Genomic DNA, 24,315 nt, shown 5'->3' with positions numbered 1-24,315 from the left:
TTTTTAGATATATGTTTTTTTCATGTAGTATGAGGTGTTGCTTAGCTAAAAATACTCTACCCAGTATAATTATAAAAAATCCCCCAAAGATGGTTAAAAGAATTGAAAAATAAGTTGAAGTTCTGACCACTAGATGAAGGAAGAGGCAGAGCTGCCAAGGAGCAATATTCACTTCACTTTTCCATACCATTGAGCTTAAAAGTGATTTCAAGCAGTGGTATACAATGAACTGTTGTCAAGAAAAAAATCTCACTATAGTCCCTGAAGCTGATGTGGATCTGTTGTGGACTATTGGGGAAAAAAGTGCTTACATGCATATGTAATTTCCAGCAGGAAAAGATTACCATATTACCAGTAATGATCCATTAAAGGAAGAATGTTATGTGAATGCCTTCAATTAAATATTGCTAGGCTAAAATAGTTTTCTACTATATCGTTCACTGAGAAGAGTGTGGCACACTAAATAAATGAGCGGTGTTCTGGGGCTGCTGGAAGATGAGTTCTGAACATATTTGACTGTTCAGAAACAAAAATAATTTGTTGTTGAAATACCAATTTAGGTAACTAAGGATGAGTATTTGTGTTAGAATTTAAGCAGTGCTCTATATAAATTGGAAATCAGGCAGGGGTTTGCGTCAAGTCCTTTACCGCAGAGTAATCTCAGAGGCAGAAATGATTTAGCGGTGTTCCAGTTGCAGCTCTGTCTTCCACGCGCAATGCCTGTACGAAATCCTGGAAGCTCCAGCTGACTTAAGTCATATTTATATACCAGTGAGAAGTGATGTTATAGTCATGTTTTCTCACCTGTTTTTTTTTAATCCACTGTACAGATCATATCTAGGGGTTTTTCATTACATTCTTTATTTCTGATACAATTCTTGCAGTTCCAGATATACTTTTGATAGTTCATTTTAGCTTTTTTATATGCCCAACATTTGATGGTCTTTGCATGTAAATGAAGAAATCATTATGATCTCTTGCTACAGAAAAAAAAAAAAAAAAAAAAGAAAAAAGAAAAAAAGAAAAAGAAAAAAGAAAAAAAAATCCATCCCTTAGAGAGGCAGAGATTAATTCCACTGACTTTTTTTTTTACATTTAAATGTGAAGATCAGCAAATATCTGGTCTGCAGAGGAGGCAGCTTGTAGATGTGGTAGTTGTGGCATGGTGAAGCTTTTTGCTCAGAGTGAAGCATGACCTGCTTATTCAAATTCATCTTTCCACAGCAAACTGTATAATTTCTGGGCTATTCCTTGCTCTTATAGTTGCCTTGTGTCTTTTTCCAGTTTCTCTTAGGATCAACTTCCTCTTAAACAAATGCTAATTATGCAAAACCTGTCTAGTTTGGTGGGATTTTAAAGCACTTTCCTGTTGACTTCAGTTACTGGTATTTTCTTTTTGGGAACACCTGTGGAAATTGTTTCCCTCTTTGATATAGGTGGGAATAGAGCAAGGGAGGAATAGTAACCCCACTGTATGATGTGAAATGCCCTTCCATACCTCCTCTTCGACTGTAGTTATGCTCCACCAATGGTTTTCAGTGCTCGTTGCTTGGCAAAGTTGTCTCAAAAGCAATGTATTTTTATTCTTCATTAATTACTTCTCTATTTCAGCCAATTTAAGGAATTAGAACTGTTTTGGCAGCACAGTACGTTAGATCTTTGACAACTTAATAAAACACACCAGGAGCGTTTGCATGCCAGGAGGAAAAGCAGATGAATCTCTGTGGAGCCACAGTGAGGTCAGCTGGTTCCAACTGCAAAACAAGTATCTTGTGTACTGCTCGCTAAGGCATTAAAACATTGCCTGATGCTTGTTTATCTTACCATCTTGAACAGGCTCAGGCTCCTATTTTTGGCAGCGTACGTCATATGGCTCCTACGTCATTACTGTGTGGAACAGATCCCGCTGAGCCTAATCCACTATCATCTTGTAGCGATTGGTTTCACAGTGGTCTGCAGAGGTTTCTGTAGAAGGCATCTCTTTAAAGTTGTTACAGTGATTTTTTCTTTCTTTCTTTCTTTTCCTTGCACTACAGTATGGCTATCCAAGTGGACAAGTTCAATTTTGAGAGCTTTCCAGAATCCCCTGCTGATGGGACCCAGTTTGCGAACGCAAAGCAGCTGGAAGAAGAAAGGCAGCAGGCGAAAGGTCTGGAGATTAACAGCAAGCTGGATATTTGCTGGAAAATTATATCCTTTCATAAATACCTCATTTAAAAATATATAAATAGGTGCCCTGTAACACATTTTATTTTATAATTCAACTCACTGTATAGCAGTGTTACTAAAGAGAAAAGTAATTGGAACTATGAAGCTTATCATAATTGTAGACTGTTTAAGGTTAATTGTGCTGTATATTATTTAGATGATGTTTGGGTTTTACTCTAATGGCTTTTTCCAAGTCATTGAGTCTGCTCAAGCCCTGTGTGTTTTTCAAAACTTTTAGGGAACTGAGGAAGTACAGTGAGGATTGATGAGTAGTAGTTTTACAGGGTCTAATTTTCCTCTTCTCCCCTATACTGCGTGAGTGAATTGAGCCCATAAAAGATGTACTAAATGATTTATAGAGCTTTCATATATTTAATTATATTTGAACAAATCAGAGCGTATTAGAAGTATTTATATCTAATTCTTTACAGATTTAGTAGTATAACTAATTTTAGGCAACCTTTTTAAGACTTGGAAAGGACTTCAGTGTTGACTTAGTCATGAAAATCCTAAACATAACTCCCTCCAAATCATGCTTAATGCAATAAAATATTACGTCATTATTATTAATAAAGAAGTACATTAAGAAGATTTCATATACATTCAATTTGCAGTTAAAATAAACCACTTGTTTTCCTGCAAGTTTCATGATTTCCATAAAAATTCTTGGGTGAGGCTTACCAAAAATACTCTTCTCCATGATTGTCAACAGGGAAAAGTAGTGTGCCGCCGGCAGCCCGCCAAGCCGGGCGCTGCTACTGCACGGTGTCCTTCAGGAGGTTTGTCTTTTTCACTCCAATCGTGCTCAAATTCGCGTGATGGTAGCTGGCGTGAAGTGAGAGAAGAGTGGCAATAAAATCATGATTTATCTCTAGAGACGCCTTTTTGTACCTTTAATTGTACTTTTATCTAGTGATCTGAGACGATTCCTCATTACTAATTATTAAAACTGCATAAAGCTCTGCATGGTTAGGCAAAGACAAGTGAAATATAAATGAAGTTCCTGGTGCCTGGTTCCACCCAGGTTCCCGAGGCAGCCTTTCAAAAAGAATTTCACTTGTGCAAAAAGTCAATATTTAACCAGAACTCACTTAGAAAATTTGCCTGTTATAGAAAGATGTAAATATTCTTTGATAGCATAGTTGAATTCTTATGCTGGAATTGAATGCAGAGCTGTCATAGTTTTATCAGAGTGTAAAAATACATCCTCATTCATTTTTGTTGCTGAGCAACACTGTTAACATCCGTTCTGTGCTCTGTATTTTGCTATCAGAACGATCAGTATGTAAGTCAGTACCTAAGAAAACTGATAGGACAATTCATTATTTTTATCCGTTAAATTCAGGGCAAGAGTTAGTCCCCATGTTTCTACAATTTTTATTATTATTTTTTTTTTGTAACCAGAACTAAAACTACTGTAATGTAAGGCAGTGAAGTGTGTGTATGTGTGTAAAAATTATTGAAGAAACGTGTAAATTGTTTTCTAGATTGTATGTCCCAATGACAGTCAGTCTTTCTCATCCTTTCATTCCTTACAACAGCATTTAGATTTCAACCAGAAAAAGAAACAATTCTCTCCTCACTTCTATAACATCTGTCCTTCTGCCAGAGTAATTTGAAGCTAGCAAGCAGAATTTATTTCAGAAAGACTGATGGACAGCCTAGCTGTGTAAGCTTTGTTTTCCTTCAGAAACCACTCTAAATCCAGCCAAGAGATAAAAACTATTTATCTGCAAAATTACTAAGCTATGTTTCTGCTTATATTCGTTACCAGAGAAAGCATTTTTGCAAAGGCTTTGTATGAGAAGACGAGGTGACTTCTTAGGTGTCTGCCATCTTCAAACTACTTTGAGCTCTCCAGCTAACCTTTCTGTGCCAATATGCCTATACACGTGAGAAGAACATAGATTTTAGAGAACATAGTTTGGACAATTTTGCTATAAGTGATAATATATTATTTAAAAGTGAAGGGATATATTATTTAGTCTATTAGAAATAAATAGAAACCAATATTTGTTTCTATCAGTGCAATAAAATGGAAAAAATGAGTTGTCATGGTTAGAATTTATGAGCGATTCAGTGTTCATAAGTAACCAAAGAAAAGTTCATAAAGATGTTTCCAGCATAGGGAGGCCAAAGCCTATTTTTACATTTAAAATATAATTGGATTTATGGTAGGAACAGTAAAGAAAAGAATAACTCAGTATTTCTTATTTTTCTAAGCAAACCATAATCTGTGTTGGGAAGAATTACAGTATTTAGTTGATGTTTTTGAAATCGTCACACAAACAAAAGTTTCAAATTTTCAGTGGATGGATGACATAGACTGCCATAAAATGTCAGTTATTTAGAACTCCTTGAAGTACCAGAAATAGTCCAAAAATGATGAGAAGTATCAGGTTACTCCTTCAGCACCTTCTAGTATGGCAAGTGTATTTTCCATTGTTTTATCCATTGAAATATTCAGGTCTTCAACTGATAAGTATTTCAGTGTTTTGTTTGCAAAAGTACTGTAAAGCATAACAGTTTCTTTTATGCTTTTGGAGAGTGGGAGGCAGGAGCTAAAGAGGACACAGCGTACTATTCAGGTCAACCTTTCTACATTTTTGACAGAACGAAAATTATTAGGAAAATGGACTGTCTTCTGAGAAAGCTTACTGCCATGCCTTTTCAATTAAAAAGAAACTGTGGAGTAATTTAATTTATAGTATCATTGAGATTATATGTGTATTGAGATAATTTAAATTAAGAACACGCTGTCTTGTTTTTAGCATCTGGTAAATGGCATCTGGTATCAGCTTATAAACCAGGGTTTGTTGTTTTAACACAGGATTTGAACAGATGGAGCACATGTAGTATTAAGGTGGCTAATATTTTCAATTTACGCTTCTCTTCATATTTTCTAAATATTTTTAAACAAAAGTCATATTTTTCTCAAGGAGCTTCTATGCATTCTGACTTCTGGATGAAGGCATCCGTGCTAAGTGTCTTTTAAAATTTCTAGAGTGCTGTTTGTTGCAGAGTGCTCTAAGATTTGCATCTTTATATTGATACTTGATACCTGACTTCTTCAGAATCATAGCTTAAGAAATCAGATTCCGTAGGTGGGAGATGAAGGTTTTGTGGTCTGTACCTGCAAGAGATGATTACTCCTCAGAATATACCATTGATTTGTGCCATCCACATTTGACTTCAGAAGCTCAGTTATGTTCAAAATTATTTCAGAGAATTTGGTCACGTGGAAGTGATCTTCATTTTTAGAAGAGTATGCAAAGAAAGATTTAAGAATGTTCAGGTGGCTGAAGTGATTTTTCTTAGGAAGCACAGAACTACCTGGTAGAGGTGTCATCAAGAAGTTATTTATACTTCTGTTTTGTATTTAGTTCAGTTTGGCATAACTCTTCCTGCTCTTCTAATGGACAATATTTCCCTCTCTGTCTCTGGCTGCCTCTTCTCACTCTCCTGAAGAAGTGAGGTAAGAGCAGACTTGCTAATCTAGTGAGGAGCGCTTTAAACTTTGTACCTTGCAGGATGGAGGCCAAAGCCTGAAGAGTAGTGGGAGAACAATGGAGAAGGAAGATCCAAAGGAGAAGGTGGGTGAAATCTTCCTTAAAGAACTGGAAGAAGTGTCCCTATTGCAGGCAAGGAGATTTCTGGAGTGTGTTAGGGATGCTTTCTGTGTACAGGCTTGATTTAGCATGTGTGGTGCTGGATCTGCTGCTTGCAAATAATGAAGATCTAATTGGGGATGTGAAGTGTGATGGCATCCTTGGCTACAGTGACCCCAAGGTGATGGAGTTCAATATCCTGAGGGAAGTGAGAAAGCAGGTGGCAGAATAATGATTCAGGGCTGCAGGAGAGGAGACTTTGGAGAACTGATAGGCAAGCAGGATTGTACAGGTTGCAGAGGGGTCCAAGAGAGCTGATTGACCTTGAAGAACATCCTTCTCAAAGCAAAGTTTCTGAGTAGTCAGCAAGATACAGCCAACTCTTCAAGCAAGATGTAGCATCAGACTAGTTTGGCTGAACTGACAGAGCACAAATGCAAAAAAGAAATATATGGAAGGTGGCAGAGAAAACAAAACTGCACAGTAGGTACACTGGCAACAAAAGGACAATCAAGGGAAATACAAACCCACTGCTGAGACAGTGGGCAACTTTGTAATCAAAGGCACTGAAATGGAGAAGGCTGAGATGTTCAATGCCTTATTTGTCTTGGTCTTTCCTAGCAAAGTCATCTCACAGGCCTACCAATCCTCTTTGCCTAATGGCAGAATTTGGGAGGGAGAAGTATTAACAGTGGTAGAAGAAGTTAGAGACCATGTCAGTAAATTCGACGCACAGAAGTCTATGGAACTGAATGGGCTGCATCCATGGTTGCTGAGAGAGCTGCCCAGGATCATTGGGAGACTGATTCCCATCATAACCTTGGAAAGTTGCAATGACCATGATGAGGAGAGGTGACATGGTTTGCCCTTAGTCCTAAGGGAAGATATGATGCAATCCTTGTGGAAGTCACTTCCAGGCCTCTGAAGGACAAAGTGACTGGCAGCAGCCAGCACAGATTTCACAGAGGCAAGTTGTACCTTGATCAGTCTGTTTGCCTTCTGTGATGAGATGACAAACAGTTTGGTGATCAGTAGCCAGACTGGGGAAGTATGGACTGGAAGGGTGGACTACAAGATAGGTGAAAGCTGGCTGGATTGCTGAGTACAGAGGGTTGTGATCAGCAGGTCAAATTTTAACTAGCAGCCAGTTATGAGTGGCATTCCTCAGAATTTGATCCTGGGACAGATACTGCTTAATATCTTTATCAAAGACCTGGTGGTGAGGCACCCTCAGAAAATTCACAGATGATGCTGAATTGGAGGGACCTGCAAATATCTTGGAGGACATGGATGCCGTTCGGAGGGTCTTGGCATGCTGGAGAAATAGGTTGGAGAAACCTCATGAGTTTCAACAAAATGCACAGGAGATTCTTGCACCTGGAATATAGCTCTTGTGTGCATCAGTATAGACTAGGAACTGACTGCTGCTTTGCAGAAAGAACATTGGGTCCTCTAGGACATCAAGTTGAATGGGAGTCAGCTGTATGCCCTCGTGTTGACGACAACTCCCAGCACCCTGTCCTACATAAATGAGAATATATGCAGCAAGTCAGGGAAAGTAACTATTACCCTTCCCTTGGCAATCCTGTGTGTTCAGCTGGAGTAATGTCTTGTTTTGCTCTCTCAGACTGATGGAGATACTGAAAATAGGATGTGGGAGGCCACCAGTGTGATTAGGAGACTCTAATGCATGTGTGAAGGGAGGCTGAAAGAACTGGATTTGTTTAACCTGGAGAAGTTAGGCCTAGGTGGGGATCTGACTGCTTTTTTTCAGGTTCCCAGAAGATGGCTGTGGAAAGGACAGAAGCAGACTCTTCTTAGTGGTGCACAGTGAAAGGATGAGAGGCAACTCTAGGAAGTTGCAGCCAAGTAAATTCCAGCCAAGTACTAGGAAAAAACCTTTTACAATGAAGGTGGTCAAGCAGGAGAACAGCTTGCCCAGAAGTGCTGTAAAATTTCCATCTTTGAAGATATTTAAAACTCCTAGACAAGGCTCCAAGCACCCTCTTGTAACTTTGACATTTTCCCTGCTTTGAGCAGCAGGTTGGATATTGATGTCCAGAGTTGCCTTCCAGTATAAATTATTCTGTGATTTATGCAGCCTCATGGTGAACTGGATCAGAGAATAAGTCTGCTGCAAACTAAACTATCTTTTCTTCCCCTCTCTCCTCCTCTCTCCAGGTTTGGATTCAGTCTGAGAAATTTTCTAATCTGCTTCCCAGATCAAGTAAAAATTGCTATTTCAGTGAGATGAGACTCTAACGTTTAGGAGAATGTTTTAAGCCTGGCTCAAATAACCTTTGGAAATGCCAATTTAAATTTTAAAAATGCCCTACTGCCAATTTAAATATCATGTTCCATTTTTAATTCTTCTGACAGTTTTTTTCTTACTTCAGTATTAATTTTAGCGATGTGTATGAAGCCTGTCGTATTTGCAGTGTTTCTTATGTTCTGCAAATTGTATTTGGTGTCCCTTCCTCTAGTTTTTACTTTCTATATTTAAAGCCAGTTGCCAGCTTCTCTTCACACCATTTTTTCTTTCAATAGCGTCAGCAAGGTAGCTATATTCTTGATGAGCGGAACGCAAAGCTGGAAACATTATTTCGAGTGGGGCTTCCTGTGGAATTAAAGATTTACCTTGTGTGTGTCAAATGTGACGCAGAGAGCTGGACCTGTCTTCTTGCAGCAGTTGATACCGATCAGTGTAGGACCGATGAGTCCTATGTTGATACCGATCAGTATTTTGCATATGGTCCAACATAACTCATCTCTGTTTGGCAATTATTCCCATCTTCCGTTTATGAGTTTCGTTTTCTTCCTGATACTTGGAGCTTTTCTTCATTGAATTTCATCTAAATAAATGATCTTGGTACATTGCACCGGTTTATTAAGTTTCTAAGTTCCAGATGCACAAATTTTATGGCTTTCTTTTTGTTTCATCATCTAAATAGCTAATCAAAATATTAAAAAGATGAGGTGTTTTACAGAACCTTGAGTTATGCCATTTGATATGCTGTCTGGGCCTGACAGCAAACCAGTGGTAATTGTTACTGAAATTTGCTTTTCTAAACGTTTGTCTGTGCAACTTTTAATGAGTTGATCGTGATCATAATTATGAACCTCCGGTTATGAAAATACTGCGTGTTGTGGTGCTTTTGTGCATTAGGAAAGGTTTCCGGAGAACTGCTTCAGTTGGAGGGAGCTTTACATTTCCATGCAACTTCTTAGCATCTACAATTGTTTACAATAGTAGCAGTTATTTAAGAACCTTAATAACTGGGTGTAATTAGTTTTAATACTAAAGAGCCACAGTAATAAGCTGGAAATTTAAAATACGACTAAGGCTACTGCTAAAAGTAAAATGTGATCATTAATCATTTAAAATTGTTTTTCATTAGTGTAAATTTTTTTTATGAACATTTCCTTGTTTGTTTATGATGGTGTGGTTGCTTCCACCTGCATTTGCAAAGAAACTGAGAAATAAGTTACTGAAAATAAATTTTAGAAGAATGCAAGAGGTGGAGTACAACATAGCAGAGAGAAAGAAATCAGCAATTTTAAGATAGAAACCTTTTTAAAAAATATAATCCTCGTTCTTTTTAAGCAGTAGGTTTCAGGTGGCATGCTCAGTTATGGTTGTGGACACCCAAGCACATCTGAGATAATCAAAATATTATCAAAGACAAAATTTTGCTTTAGGAAAATAAGTAGTTCATTTGACTGTCATTCAGATTTTCAGCGTGAAACAGTTTACCTTATATACAATCTGTTGCTAGAGAAACACGAAATAAAGGTGTACTCTAAAAAATTTTTATTTTTTTTCTTAAAAAGCATCTGGTAGTTGCGCATTCATTGGCTCTGTTGGCTCTGGGGCCTCAGTTGAAAATTGTTTGCTTGTGCAAATAAAAATATGGTGTCTTAAATTGCCAAATATGAACAGTTGCACTGGAAACTGAGAGTCAGCTGTCTCATTCCAGGCTGATGCATACGGTGCTAATAATAAAGATTACGTGGTAGGAGCCGAGGCCCAGGCTCCTAAAGACATTTACGCATCTGACTCCCATGGAACAGCAAGTTTTTAACCTCAGCGAGAGCTCAGCGAAACGTTTGGAGATTTATTTAAGCTAATGTATTCCGTAAGGTCCAACTTGACTTGGGCAATGTGTACCTCTGTTTAGCTGTGCAATTTTTTTTCAATGAATTTGAAATTCTAGATCTTGCAATTTTGTTATGTATCGGATTCCCCTTTGAGCTAAGAACGAAAGTGTATATTGGCACTTGTCGCTGCCAGGGTTTTGGTTTAACTGACATCCGAAGGCTTCTCTTAGAAAGTAGGCAAGCCAAGTTAGGCTTTTTCTCTTTTTTGCTCTGGGATTTTACTACTGCATTCCCCAGTTGCTTATGCACTCCAAGGCGATGCGTTGGCTGCAGTGTTCAGCCCATAATACCTCTAAATGAGCAATGTTGTAGAAGTGCCTGACGTACACTCAGGAGACGCAGAGCAGTAATATTTAATTCACTGCTATCGGTGTCCATTCTCTCTGGAAAAACTTTTCTAGTGTCTTATCACCCCATTTAATATGAAAAAAATTTCATTGTATCTATTTGAAATTTCAGGTGTTCCCAATTTGTTAAGTGTCCCTTGCCCTTCTTCCTACCACTGCAAGCAAAGTCTGCTTTCATTTTTTCTATACCCTCCTAATTAAGAGAGACAGTAGTGAGACGACTCCTTAGTCTTCTCCTCTTCTTGATGCTGAAAAAACCCTGTTCTCTCAACCTCTCCTCATCTGTTGTGTGCTGCAGCCCTCTAATCATCTTGGTAGTCCTCCAGGGGACTTTGTCCAGTATTTTGGTGGCTTGTACTGGGGAGCCCAAAACAGACCACAGGACTTAGGAAGTGTAGGTATATGCCTTTTTGTATTATTTGAGCCATAGATATGCATATTTTTTTTTATCACTGTAAATGCTTGTGATAGAAGAGGAATAGTGGCTTAAATATAAACTTTCTTCCAGTTTAAATATAGACTTTCTTCTGGTTATTCTACTACCCTGAAGAACTACTCTTTTTTTTATTAGTGGGCCTCTGAAGAAATATCACATGCAGAACAAGTCTTCTGCACCACCTTTAAGAAGTTGGTATTAGCAAATAATCTATAGATGCATTGCTGTGTTGAATTTAAAATTGCAAAATGTGTTTTCCTTATGAATACGTGGATCTGCTTTGATGGCATTTACCAATAGTAAAGAATGGAGAATCACCCTTTTTATTGTCATTTTATAATGGTAGCTGAGACATCAAGCTTTCCATGGAGCTTTAAGCATTAAAAATTTGTAATATTCTAGGCATCACTGTGAGCTAGTTGTAAGTAAATTACAGTTAAGTTAGTTTAACATTACAGTTAATGGCAGACACTCTGTTTTAAAACTTCTTTAAAATATTGCCTTTTTATTAGTTTTTCTCTCACTTACTTATATTCCTTACATTAAAGATGTGGTAAAAGAAATATTTATCTGCTATCTCTATAAAGTAATCCAAATTATGTATTCTCTATCCTATAACTCCATTAATGGAAATTGTTCTGTCGTGTTGGTGTCCCAGGTCTTATTCTTTCAGCAGTGATAATTTCTGGAAGTGACATTTTGCTGCCTTCAATTTTACAGATAGGTGCTTTTCTTTAATGTTATTTAGGGCTTTCAGGCTCTTTGAGATTTGTAATTTTTTTTCAATTGTAGTCCTTTTAGGGAAATGAAAGCTATTTAAGACATTTTTCAGTCCATATGAGGCCATGAGGATTATTTAGAAGAAGAAAAGTGGTATTGATTCCCCCTCTTCTACATCTCCTTGAGTTCTTGAGTCTAAAAATCACTAATTGCTAGACCTCATTTTAATCTGAGGTTTTTAAGATTTTTTTTTCCTGCCTCTTATGTTCTGTGGTCGAAATGAGTTATCTGCAGTACCTGCAGATAAGTATCTATGCAGATGAGTATCTGCATAGAAGAAACACATAGGAGAAGGTATCTTATCCGTCACATTCTGTGCTTCTCTTTCCAGAGTTTTGCAGAGAAAGTATTGGGTCATGCTTAGGAGCAGTTTATAAAAACTCATAGATTCTTCTATCTTAGATCTACATTTGAGTAAAACAGTTCCAGTAATTTTGGAGTAGTTGGGTGGAAACTCAATCTGTCTTGCTATCAAGAGGAATTTAGCCCTTAATTACAGTTGGACTTTTCTTTACCTATGGTTACTTCAGGAGCATTTCTGACTCTGTGTCCATCCGTTCCTCTCAACCTACCTGAGACAGGGGCCTCTCATTCCTGTTCCAGGCTAACTGCATCCCATTCTCTCTGTAGGACATTCATTCTGTTGTTGTTTTTAATTTATTTTTCTTATTTTGTTTCGTGGATTGAAAAGCTTGAGAAGTGCTTAAGTCTTCATTTGCTGAGTTTAATGAGGGTTACTCCTGAGATCTCTGTTGTTAGCAACATGTCCATTCCCAAACGGAGCGCTGGCATCTGCAAACTTTGTAAGGTTTGCCTATCATGAAGGAAAGATACTCTGGCATCCGGTGGTTATTCCATCTTCTTTTCCATGCTTTTGAGAGTTGCATCTTGCACCCCAAACGACAGGCAGTGCTAACTAAAGGAACAGGAAGTCTATGGTCTGTTTTTGACTCAAGGAGAGATCATTCCCACTGGAAACTTTACCTCAGTAACCTTGAAATTCTGCAGCCACTCAAAATTTATAGTGACCTTCTAGTAAAGAGAGCAATGCCTGATATTCGACACATCCATCCCATGCTCTAGGTTTGGATGGCTGTAGAAGATTAAAGCGGTATGGTGTTAGAGACCATAAATATTTAGATGATATCAATGAAAAGCTGCATTCGCTGGCTTTGGTGCAACTTTGTACCATAAGAGTAACTGTTTACTCTTTCCTGGGCAAGGCTTACAAAGGTCATGTCTTTGGAAGCGATAATTTGCCTTTCTGGCTTCCTGCCCAGGAATACAAGACTCGTGCATTCTGGTTGATACTTACCATCAACTGCAGCATGCTTTGCAACTCCAAAGCTGGTAATGTAAACCTCCCTCACCTTCTCGCTTTCCAGAAAGCAGCTGACTTACAGGACTAGGGCATTGAGTGAGTTTGCTCCTGGTCTTTTTTCCTGAAATTCTGACTGCCAAAGTAGGTTTCCCTTTTTCAGAATGCTGGTTCACAGAAGTGGGGAGAGATGATTTTGGAGCGATTAAATGCAGAATTGGAGTTAATTGGTAACTGATCAGGCCTGGGACGTAAGCCTCATGAATCCTTGGCTGAACTGTTCACAGGATACTGTTGGATGCGTTCCTGATGGTTGGTCAGAGCTGATGTCTACCTGCTGTCAGATCCCCTGCCTATCCAGTTGTCACCACCGATGCAGCACTAGTGATCCTTTCTGGCAGCTAGAGAAGCTCCACCATCTCCACGCCTGGGGCACAGGGTCTGAGGACCAGTCTCCTTTTCCTGGCCCTGTTCTTCATCGCAAGGGTGCTAGATGGTTCTTTGGGTTACACTATCCATGCTTCTCGATAGTTAGAGGCTGTCTGCTCAGTGGCAGTGCACTGTACTTAATATTCACTGGTAACCGAGTGTGCTCTGTCCTGGGACTTAGATTTAACTGCATCAGGAACCCAGCTTATGGCTGCTTTTCTTCCTAACATCCAAGATCGGAGCTGAAAGTTTGCATGACTTTCCATCAGTGTTTTTAAAGTGTGTAGGCTGTATTCTCCCCATGCCTTGAATACATTTGAGTTTATGAGGTAGCCTTGACCGTAATTTTATTTAAAAAAATCATAGTTTTGATGGACAGATCCCACAGAAAATTAATATTAGTTTGTTTAAATGGAAAATACTGTCTTTAAGTTACACTGGATATTGTTTAACCTTTTATATTAGAAGCTGTTTTTGAAGCTGTTTCGAAAACAAGGATTCTGCTTTTCCCAGCAGTCTGTTGCAGAGCTTCACTGCCCTTAATTCGGGCCCCACCAAACTCGCATTTCGCCAGTGTTCACAGCTTTCCCAATGTACATTTGTTCCATTTTGTATTGTCCTGTTAAATTTAACACTTTTTTTGTTTTCAGATTGCTCTTAATTTGTCATTTTGACATCTGAAGTTATCAGCTGTTCTAATTACTATCGTCAGCCAATTCATGGGTTAATAAGACCCAGTCCGTAGCTGTAACCTTTAACGAGTCTCTAGGATGGAGTTTTGATTTTCAATAATAAAAGTTGTATGCATTACCTGCTCTTTTCCTCTCTGAATCCAAGTTTTTCCTTGATTCTCATTTACCCTTCCCTGAAGCGCGGAGGGGAAGCCAGTGTAGAAGGTGTTCTCAATCAGCTGGTCCTAGAGCATCTGCAGCTGGCTCCTCTTCAGTGGGGTGAGTAACATGGAAATCTATCAATGACCCTTTTGGGGGGAATGTATTGGTTTGTAATTCTTGGCAGTACTTTTTCCTCAATAATGTTCTTTGTAATGTCAGATCATCAAACCTGTTTGCAGTGTGCCGTGTGTGAGAATGCCGAAGTTTTTGTTTACAATTAATTTTCAGTCAAGGATCCTGATGGATTTGCTAGGGTTTTTTTCTTTAGATATCTTTGCTTAGCTGAAGAGAAACATAAAATTGAGCCTATTTTATTTTAAGTATCAGTGTTCAGTGGTAGTAACTGTGAGATCTGAATATGCACTTCGTTCCTGTAATTTGTGGTCCTGCTGGTTTTGTGTGAGAGGTGGCTGCTGCTTAAACCTTTCCTTTGCCTAATAGTGTGTATTACAAAGTAATACCTCTAAAATGTCTTCATATGGAGTTATAACAAACTTTGTGGTATATTTATGATCTTAGTCTAGGCATTTCCATTATTCTTGCTTTTCAAGCACAGAAAAGGTTATTACTCTGGGTAGCGGAGAAGAAGAACTTCTCTTAATTACGCATTCAGAATGATGTTCAAATTATGAAGTATTGAGTTAATTTAATTCTGAAGAGTCATGAAAACGTGACTTCTGTCTGAGGTTCGTAACAAGGCTTACTTAGAGGTTTTGAAACACGTGATGTTTTATCCTCAACACTTCTATTACAGGGACAGTTTACTGAGCAAATCTCCAGTTCATGAGAAAATTGTTTTGAAAGCCTTTTGTTTATAAAGCAAGTTTAACTGGATTCTCCTTGTTTTAATGAATTTTATGACCTAAAGAGGACCAATTTTAAGAAACAGTGATACGTTACTGTTGATTAACTGTTAAAGCTAAGGAGACCTCGAACTCTAAGTCCGAACTCTAGTATTTATGTATATTTGCTGTTTAAATGCTCTTTATTTTTCAAGCATATGGACCATCCTCAACAGGAATGTTAAAGTTTGTAAGGTGAGAACATGAAAACAACTAATGGTTTCAAATAGCATGTTGTATACATGTCAGACCTTGACTGTAAACATTTCTCTCTAAAACTGTGCTTATCTGGCCTCTGCTCTTAAGTGATGCCAGACTCTCAGGGATTTGGTAGCCCTTGCTTGTAGGACTTGCATTGGCCACAGTCACCTTGGTCCTTATCCGTGAACTAAGTGGCTTGTGTCAGACGTGAGTTATGAGGTCTGTCTCCGACGGGTCGCTTCGGTGTCATCTCAGTCTGCTGAGCTCTCCTGGCCTTCTAGGGGTTTGCAACCTGAGCTGTGCATCTGAAAATCTTCCCTTGCCCGTTTCCTGTGGGAGAGAGTCTTAAAGAGGAAAAATGTGGAGTTTCTTTTCTTTGTTTTTTTTTTTTGTTTTTTTTTTGTTTTTATCCTCATTTAATTTTCTTCTGACTGGTAAATGCCACCATTTCCATAGTAAAAGTAAAAGAGACATTTGGAATGATAAGATTGTGTTTGCTATTCCTGCCCAAATGGTAATTCATTTTCGTCTGCCTGCAGGAGAACGTGAATGCAGGGCTGATCTGTGGTAAGACCAGCTTGCCTGTGCAGTTGGTAGTTTCTGATACTGCTATTTAATTCAGTTAAAGTGTCCTTGTTACTGTAGCTTTCAGCCCATATGAACACTGACCTAAAGCCTGTGATACTCACTGCCTCATGGACCACTGCAAAATCCTTTGACACAGTCTGTAGGCTGAGTATGACTGAGATTTTGGGAGATCCTATGGGATCTCAAAGACTTGGTAAATCCCTAGATAGCTTGCTTAGGGGTGGTGACATTGTTCAACAGGTAAGATAAAAGATTAAGAAAAAGAGTAAATTTGGGGGGAAAGTTTTTTGTTTTTGTTTGTTCAGCAGAAAATACTGGTTTGGCAGAAGTCTGCCTTGTTTTCGTACCTAATATTTTCTAAATCTGAAGTCACTATCGAACGTATTATTGGTTTTTGCATAACAAAAATTACATCCACAGAGAAGCTGTAATTCACCAAGGAGGTTATTGAAAAGGACGTTTCAATTAAATACCCTTTTCTTCTTGAAAACAGAAAGGAAAATGAAAATAAAAAACCATGGACGTGTTTCTTTTAATTAAAAGTTCAGATATTTGGTGGTTAAATCTTTTGTTTAGTTGACTTTACTACATTGTAGCCAGGTAACCTTGACGGCAGTCAGATAAGGAAAGCGAGGGGGGGCGTGTTAAAAAGGGCACCATGGCCACGGAGGGACTAACTTTTTTGATTTCTGTAGAGGATGGAATAGGAATTCAAAGATTACGTTCTCAATTTGGTAGATGGTAATGATAAAGAGGTGCTGGACTGTCTGGACAGCCAAGTGTGTGTGTGCACGTGTCAGGTATTAACAGTGTGACGTTGTCAGCCAGAGTTTGAGTTGGCATTTTTAGCAGAAGGTATTTCCTGTTCAGCTCTTCTGGGGCACAGGAAAGGGTCTGGGGTTTCAAATCATCCCAGGCCTAATGTGAAAAGTGAATTTGGTATCCCTGTGTTGTTTTTTTTTTTTTCCTGAAATTTGGAAGTAATGGAAGTAGTATTTCTGTTTTTCCTGTGGCTTATTAGAGATCTCAACTACCTTGCAGGAATCAGCTCTTTCATTGATGGTCCAACAGGAAGATAAACTTAGGAAAATAATCTTAAATTCTTTAAATATTGAGGTTTCCTGCAAAAAAGAACTACAGTCTTAATTATTAAGGCATTTTTTGTGAGTTTTCTTTACCTACTTCTTCTTTTTTTTTTGTGCTGTTGTTGTTTTTTTTTTTTTTTAAGTAGCTTAAAAATATTATGGTACTGTCAGCAGGTTGAGGTGCTTGTTTCTCTCAATCATAACACTTGTAATCACAGCCTTGCTCAGCTCTGAGTTTTCCTTTTTAGGTGGGTAAGAACTGCTTACATCTTAATTTTTATTCAATGCTAGCAATTATTTTAGTACAATCTTTGCATATTTTGACTAAGAAATGTTGCCTTGTGCAGTAAAATTGACTCTATGATTAGTCAAGATTTTTGCCATATTGATGGTTACATTGAAAGGTTTTCTGCATTATATATGCTTATACTGAAACATGAATGAATATTTAATAGGATTTTGATTAAAAAAAGCTGGCTCTTGTACAAGCTGGAATTCAAAATTCCCTTAAATTTTGACATATTTAATTCATACTAGAGCAATATTACACTTCTAAAATTACAAAAACACAGTGAAATAATTTTTCATGTAAATTTGACAATCTGTCTTTGCATTAAATACAAAAGATGACTGTTAAAAGATAGCACTAAAATGTCGGTCTGAGAGTTAGAAGTCAGCTTTAAAAGTAGTTGTGCAGAGCGAAAAAGTGGCTTTTGGTGGACAGTGTTGTTCATGGTTTCATATACGGTAGATGACTAGGCAGGAAAAAATATTTAAAACATAAAGGATCATTGAAAAAAATACGTCAAAGGGCAGAGTGAGAGTTCTTAATGTGTTGTTAAAATTGATTTTAAGATTTAGGACATCTCTTTAAAGTGGAGTTGTCTATTAGGGAGGTTATTAAATCACACGTAATTGAAAAACATAATCCTGCTCAACACTAGCAAGTTCAGTGTTCTCTGAAATTTATGGCATATTTTCTTTTTACTGCTGGGCAACAAACCAAATGTAGGAATAGATGTGGTTTTAAGGTGACTATATTAACATCATCAAATCAAAGAAACGTAGCCCGCAGAGATTGCGGCGGGGAACCGAGACTCTTCCAAGACATAGTGTTAATGCCAGGTCTGGGGTTAGATTTGGAAATGGTCAGGTGGCAGCTTTCGGAGTTGCTTGCACGGTAATGTTTTTTTCAATCTTTATTTGATAAAGCTGCCAACATTTTAAATGCTGTATGCAAAAAGTTTTGTTTAATTATTCTCCTTCATAAAACAGAAGAAACTTTACTTCCCTCATTGGTTGCAAGCTCCAGGTAAAGATGGGATACTTGTCTTTTCTTGATGGTATGTAGAAGAGTGAAGACTTATTAGAGAAATTTGATTTAGGAATTTAGAATTGTGAACAAACTTTCAAGTGTTAAATATAATGATTATCATATAATTCAATGCAATAGAATATGATAAACAAATATTTAGCTCTTCTATCCCTGGAGAAACTAGCTGAACAACTAACCTCACCACAGGAAAAGTCCAGAAATAACTTACTGTTTTCATTCATTCTTTTATTTCATTCAGTTCATTCTTTTGTTTCATTCAGTTCCTTCATTCTTCACTTCTTCATTTATAATCCATGAGTTTTCAAGACAGATGATAACATTTCAAATTAAGCCTGGATACGGTTTTTGCAAGGCAGGAAGTTTAATTTTCCAGTATGTGACTGAAGGGGAAACTAACGCTTCCGTTACTGAACGCTCTCCGGATCGTAATTACGGAAAGTGGTGCCAAACAGCCAAAGTCTTAACTATTAACCTCTAGGTAGAGAATGTTGCACGTTTTGTTGTGGGTTCGCCATAACTAGGCTGCCTGCTTGCATCGTGAAGACATGCTGTATTTATGGAAAATTCAGAACTGAAGGATGGTTTTAAATTTTACCTCGTAGGGGAGTGGCATCAGGAGAGGAGGTAGATGTACGTGGATTTTTGAAGTGTTTTATGAGTACACGGTCCCTTTTACAACAGCTTGTTTGGAAGTTCTGTCTGCTTAGGTAGTCTGACAAAACATCTTACAGAAAGAAGTATTTACTTTCTAAATAAACTATTAACAAATTAAAAAAAATAAAAAAATAATTTTAATAAATTAAAAAGCACTCAGTTCTTAATGCATGGAGCTTATTTATTTCATGGATCTTAAAATTAATTACTGCACCTACTCATCCATTTTATTTTCCGTTTTCCAGTCAGACCTCAGATCATAATTAAATATTTCCACCGTTCATGGGATTAACTCTTAGGGACCATAGCAGTGTCAAACCAGAGTGTCCTGAATGCAAAGGAAAGTATTGTGAAATGTCTCTCAGGAAGTAGCTGAGGAAATTGGACGTCTCTAAGGCTGCAAAGGTGTGTTGTGGATGCCATCATTCTGTTCATGTATCAAAGTAAGACATTCTTTAATGACTGATAGTTTAGAATTATGATAGCCTGGCTATTATGATCAGTGCAAGGATGAAAGCAAGAGCATCAACCAGAAAAAAATTCAAGAGCAAGCTATCCATAATGTAGAGAATCTCAGTGTGGCTCATAGAGGCTGAAACAGAAGCAGTCGTGTGGGAGATGAATTCTGCTAGGTAACCAACCTTCCTCATCCATTTAGAAAAATCTTTCTTTTTTTTTTTTGTTTTGTTTTTATTTTTAAATGCAAGAGAAGTGGGAAGGCTTTCATATCCTAGCAGCTTGCATGCGGGGGATATTTTGGCAATGTCAAGCTAGCAAGATGCTTTAGTTACAGGGAAGTGTTAAGGGACTAGAGTAGTACATTGAAAAAGGGACTAACTTGATGAAACTAGGGCATCTTGCACATTACTAATGTTCTCACGTGTCAAAACATGCTATTGTGTGATATACTTTGAATCAACTGTTTCTAATTTCTACCAAAGTCTTGGTTATTCTAAACTGAAAGGAAAAAGTAGTAGAGAAAGGTTTCAGACATTAGTGGACCAGTAGTGATTTCAAAGATAAGATATTGAAAATAAAGAGAGCACCCTAAAGTGAAAACAAATGAACAAAAAGTCACCTGGAAAGACAGAGAGCTTGAGACAGTCAGGTGAGTGCAAAGCCCGTGGGTACCTCCATCGCGGGTGTCCAAAACATCTGGTAGCTGAAGCTGCAGGGCAACTATTTCTAGCAAATCAATGAGAAAAGGCTGGAGGGGAAAATGAACTTACATGTTATTGGAGTGTTTTTGAGTATTGCTCTTGGACCATTCTTTTGCAGTTTCACTAGTGTGAATCGTTAGTGACCTTTACTTTTTTCTTAAAAAAAAAAAAAAAAAAAAAAAAAGCATAAACTGTTGAAATATGTTGATGGCTCAAAGATGAGCACCACCATCTCTCCAAAAAAGGATCAGGATACCACACAGGAATCAATAGATGATCTGGAAAACCAAAGTACTGAAAGTAATATGGATGAAATATAGTCCAGAAAAGATTATTATCTATGCTGAGGCTACTAATGTAGAAATCTGCTTGAAGTGACTGGAGAGGAGAAGGTGCTGGGTGCATCTGAGGAAGCGTTACTCTGAGCTACCCCTTGATTCAGCGATGAAAAAAAGGTGCATGTGATGTTTGTGCAGGTACTTCCCATGAGAAACTTCCTACAGAAGAGATGAATTCATACCAGAATAGCAAAAAGTAAACTTCTGGAGGTGATCAAGGAGTGGAGACTCTTGCGCTTACATTATAGAGATACGACAAAGCAAGCTAGACTGTGTATTAGAAGTCTGAGGAGTGAGTGTAGACCTCACCTGCTTGACCTGCTTTTAAGATTTGAGCTTTTTTTTTTTTTTTTTTTTTTTTTTTTTTCCAGGACTTGAGCTAGTTTTACTCTGAGTAGTATCTAGCTTGCTTTGAACTGTGTTTTCTCCGAGAGTTATTTATTTTTTTTTGTTAAATTTAGTAAAATTAAGGCATAGAGAAAGAGATGATTGATCTCCAAGAATGCATCAGAGGCCCAGGTTCCCTACAAGGGGAAAAAATTGCTGAAGTAGGGAAAGTTTTTACACAAAGCATGCTGAATATAAACGTCCATTAATGAATATATATCATGGAGTCAGTAAGGTTGGAAGGGACTTCTGGAGATCATCTAGTCCAACCTCCCTGCTCAAGCAGGGTCACCTGCAGCATGGTAGACAGGGTTGCATCCGGGCGGGCCTTGATCTCCAGAGCAGGAGACTCCACCACCTCTCTGGGCAACCTGGTCCAGTGCTCCGTCACTCTCCCAGGGAAGAAATTCCCCCGCACGGTCAGGCCGAACTTCCTGTGCTTCAATTTCTGCCCATTGCCTCTTGTCCTGTCACATGGCACCACTGAAAAGAGTTTGGATGCAGTTTGGAACTGGACGCAGTACTCGAGATGAGGCCTCACCAGGGCTGAGGAGAGGGGCAGGATCACCTCCCTCCACCTACTGGCAACAGTCTTCCTAACACACCCCAGGACACCATTGGCCTTCTTGGCCACAAGGGCACATTGCTGCCTCATGGTCAACTGGTCATCCACCAGCACTCCCAGGTCCTTCTCGGCAGAGCTGCTTCCCAACAGGTCAGCCCCCACCTTGTACTGGTGCGTAGCGTTATTTCTCCCTAGGTGCAGGACCCTGCACTTGCCCTTGTTGAACCTCAGGAGGTTCCTCTCCGCCCAACTCTCCAGCCTGTCCAGGTCTCTCTGAATGGTAACACAGCCCTCAGGTGTGTCAGCCACTCCTTCCAGCTTGGTAGCATCAGCAAACTTGCTGAGGAGGCACTCTGTCCCCTCACCCAGGTCATTGATGAAGAAGGTGAACGGGATGTGACCCAGCACTGAGCCCTGGGGGACGCCACTAGCCACAGGCCTCCAGCTGGACTCCACGCCACTGATGACGACCCTCTGAGCTCTGCCTTTCAGACAGTTCTCAATCCACCTCACCGTCCACTCGTCTAACCCACACTTCCTGAGCTTCTCCAGGAGCATGTTATGGGAGACAGTGTCAAAAGCCTTGCTGAAGTCAAGGTACACAACGTCCACTGCTCTCCCCTCATCTACTCAGCCAGTCCTTCCATCCAAGAAGGCTACAAGAAGGCTATCGGGTTGGTTAAGCAGGATTTCCCCTTGGTGAATCCATGCTGGCTACTTCTGATCACCTTCTTTTCCTCCATACGTCTGGAGATGACATCCAGAAGGAGCTGTTCGATCACCTTTTTTTTATATATGTGTGTATGTGTGTGTATATATATACATACATACATATATATAATATACTATATATATATTTTAAGAAAGCATTAAGGATTTTAGCACAATCTTTCTTTAATCAATTGTGGTAGGAGGAAAATACATTACTTATGCATTATTTGGTCACATTGTTCTGATTAGTAAGCGACTTATTTTGTTTTCAGTATTTGTTTTACAAAACTTAATTGTAGTATTAAAGGGGAAAAAATAATTTGCTATGCATAGACTTTTTGTGCTTATTTGTAGGAATCCTGTTCACCACATTATGTGTAAGCCATTAGAGGTGACTGAGGAGCACTATAAGGATGATAAATTGTAACACAGTTAAGCTAGGTGTTTAATTTTCTAGGTATTGTTAGACATTAATCTGAACGTTGAGTTCATCTGTTATGAAATTTAAAGTTTACAAATCATAATGAAAAAATCACGGATATGAGTTACACTTTGAAAAAAGGTACAAAGACTTATAAGGAAGAAGACTGAAGAGGCAAAATTGAAATTTGAAATGTGAAGCAATTGATGCAAAATATCACCAAACCTGCAGGGAAATGGTATCTTCTGTGTCCAGCAGAAGAAAAGAAATCTATTTGCATAAAAATTTAGAAACATGCAGTTCAGCCTGTGTGGGATTGGAAAAGAAAAAAGGGAAAAACCAATCAGAAGATCTCCCTATTAACAAGAGAAATAAGAAAGATGCTTTGATCAGCCAGGATTTTAATTACCCAGCAATTAAATGAACCGTACGGTGAAGGGTGCAGAGAATGAGAAATGGAGAGTATGCTAATGGAAATGCGTAGGACAGGTTCAACAGCTCATGGTTTCTCTTAAAAATAAATAAATAAAAATAATAATGCATATGCTTGGGACCTAATGGCATATCCGTTGCAAGCAAAAGCAGCCTTGGTGTTCTCACGCACCTATGCGTGCCTTAATGTGCCTTAATTCCTAGGTTAAGGTCAGCCTGGCCTCTGAGCAGTGGTTCTTTGGTGGACCAGCATTTCGGAGGGAGGGAAGTTGCTTCAATTTTAAGTGTTTGTCCTGAAGGAGTCCTTTATTTCCTCAAGGAAGCAGAATGACTATAGTTAATGACTATAGAGAACACAAATCCACCTCGGTAAGCCTTGTAGTACCAAAATCAATAGCTTCCAACTGTCAAAGCCTCAGCAATGTGAGCAGAGACCAGAACGGAGAGATTCGTGGGAGCAAACGTAAGCTATCACTGCAATTCTCCCTCCCTCCCTCCCTTCCTTCCTCCCTCTCTCTCCCCCATCCGCATTTTTGTTCTGTCTCTCTGTCTCTTAAAATTTGGCAGCTAATTACTTATTTTCTAGCTTAGAGATTTTTTTCCCCCCATCTTCTTTTTCTCTATTTTTTTTCTTTGCCTGTTCTTCCACTGTTCTTTAAATTCTTTGGCAAAACTGAATGTCAGAACTTTTTATCTTAATGTTCATGTTTATATTGTATTCTAAAACTTTGTATGTGGCAATCTTTTTTTTCTCTTTTTGAAAAAAAAGATTGCAGAGTTTTAGGCCAGAAAGGCATTAAAAGCAGGGAAGCTTTTTGATTTGATTTTCAAAGGAAGCTTGTCAAACAGAAGGTCTTTCCTGAGTCGTGAATCTGTGTCTTCATTGATACTGCATACTCAGCACTGAACTTACTGACCTTAGGTTTTTGTGTGTGTGATTTTTCTTTTCTTTTTTCTTTCTTTTTCTTTTTTTTTTTTTTTTTGATTACACTTGATAAACAATCAGCTCTCAGTATCCAGGTTAATGGATAAAGGAAAAACCCAGGTATTATGTGTTGGGGAACATAACGTAGCAGCTTCACAGCAAATCACTCTTTGGACCTACCTGAGCTCAGTAGGGCCCAGTTCTGCTGGGAAGTCTTTGAACGATGCTGGTAGCTGTGAGAGGATTTATCAAGTCTGATATTGCGTGATGGGAAGGTTCAGAGCTGCTTCTATGTTGCACCCAAACACCAGTGGGAGCAGCTCAAGCCTGGCCTGAGCCCTTGCCTTCCCCACTGCTAAGGCGGGTGGGTTGGGTGAACCACGTGCTTGCGCTTTTGCGTTAGGATGCTTTTATCCAGAGCTGTCGGTTGAAAAAAGATACAGTTGGAGCTTGCCTGTCCTCCCCAGAAATTGAGGCCTGACCTGGCCAGGAC

General features: G+C 38.7%; 1 protein-coding gene across 3 annotated transcripts in view; it reads left to right on the top strand.

Annotated features, from left to right (window-relative positions):
- Positions 1-24,315, top strand: part of TRAPPC9 (trafficking protein particle complex subunit 9) — a 454,651-nt gene that overhangs the window by 218,342 nt on the left and 211,994 nt on the right. For all 3 annotated transcript variants that reach the window (XM_062570665.1, XM_062570666.1, XM_062570664.1), the window contains 2 exons: positions 2,037-2,190; positions 14,144-14,234. In XM_062570665.1, the coding sequence (XP_062426649.1) occupies positions 2,037-2,190; positions 14,144-14,234 (245 nt within the window). The remainder of the gene's footprint in view (positions 1-2,036; positions 2,191-14,143; positions 14,235-24,315) is intronic.

Source organism: Rhea pennata, chromosome 2 (genome assembly GCF_028389875.1).
Source record: "Rhea pennata isolate bPtePen1 chromosome 2, bPtePen1.pri, whole genome shotgun sequence".
Taxonomy (NCBI): domain Eukaryota; kingdom Metazoa; phylum Chordata; class Aves; order Rheiformes; family Rheidae; genus Rhea; species Rhea pennata.
Note: the sequence above shows the minus strand (reverse complement) of the source record. Positions and strands in the feature narration are given on the sequence as shown.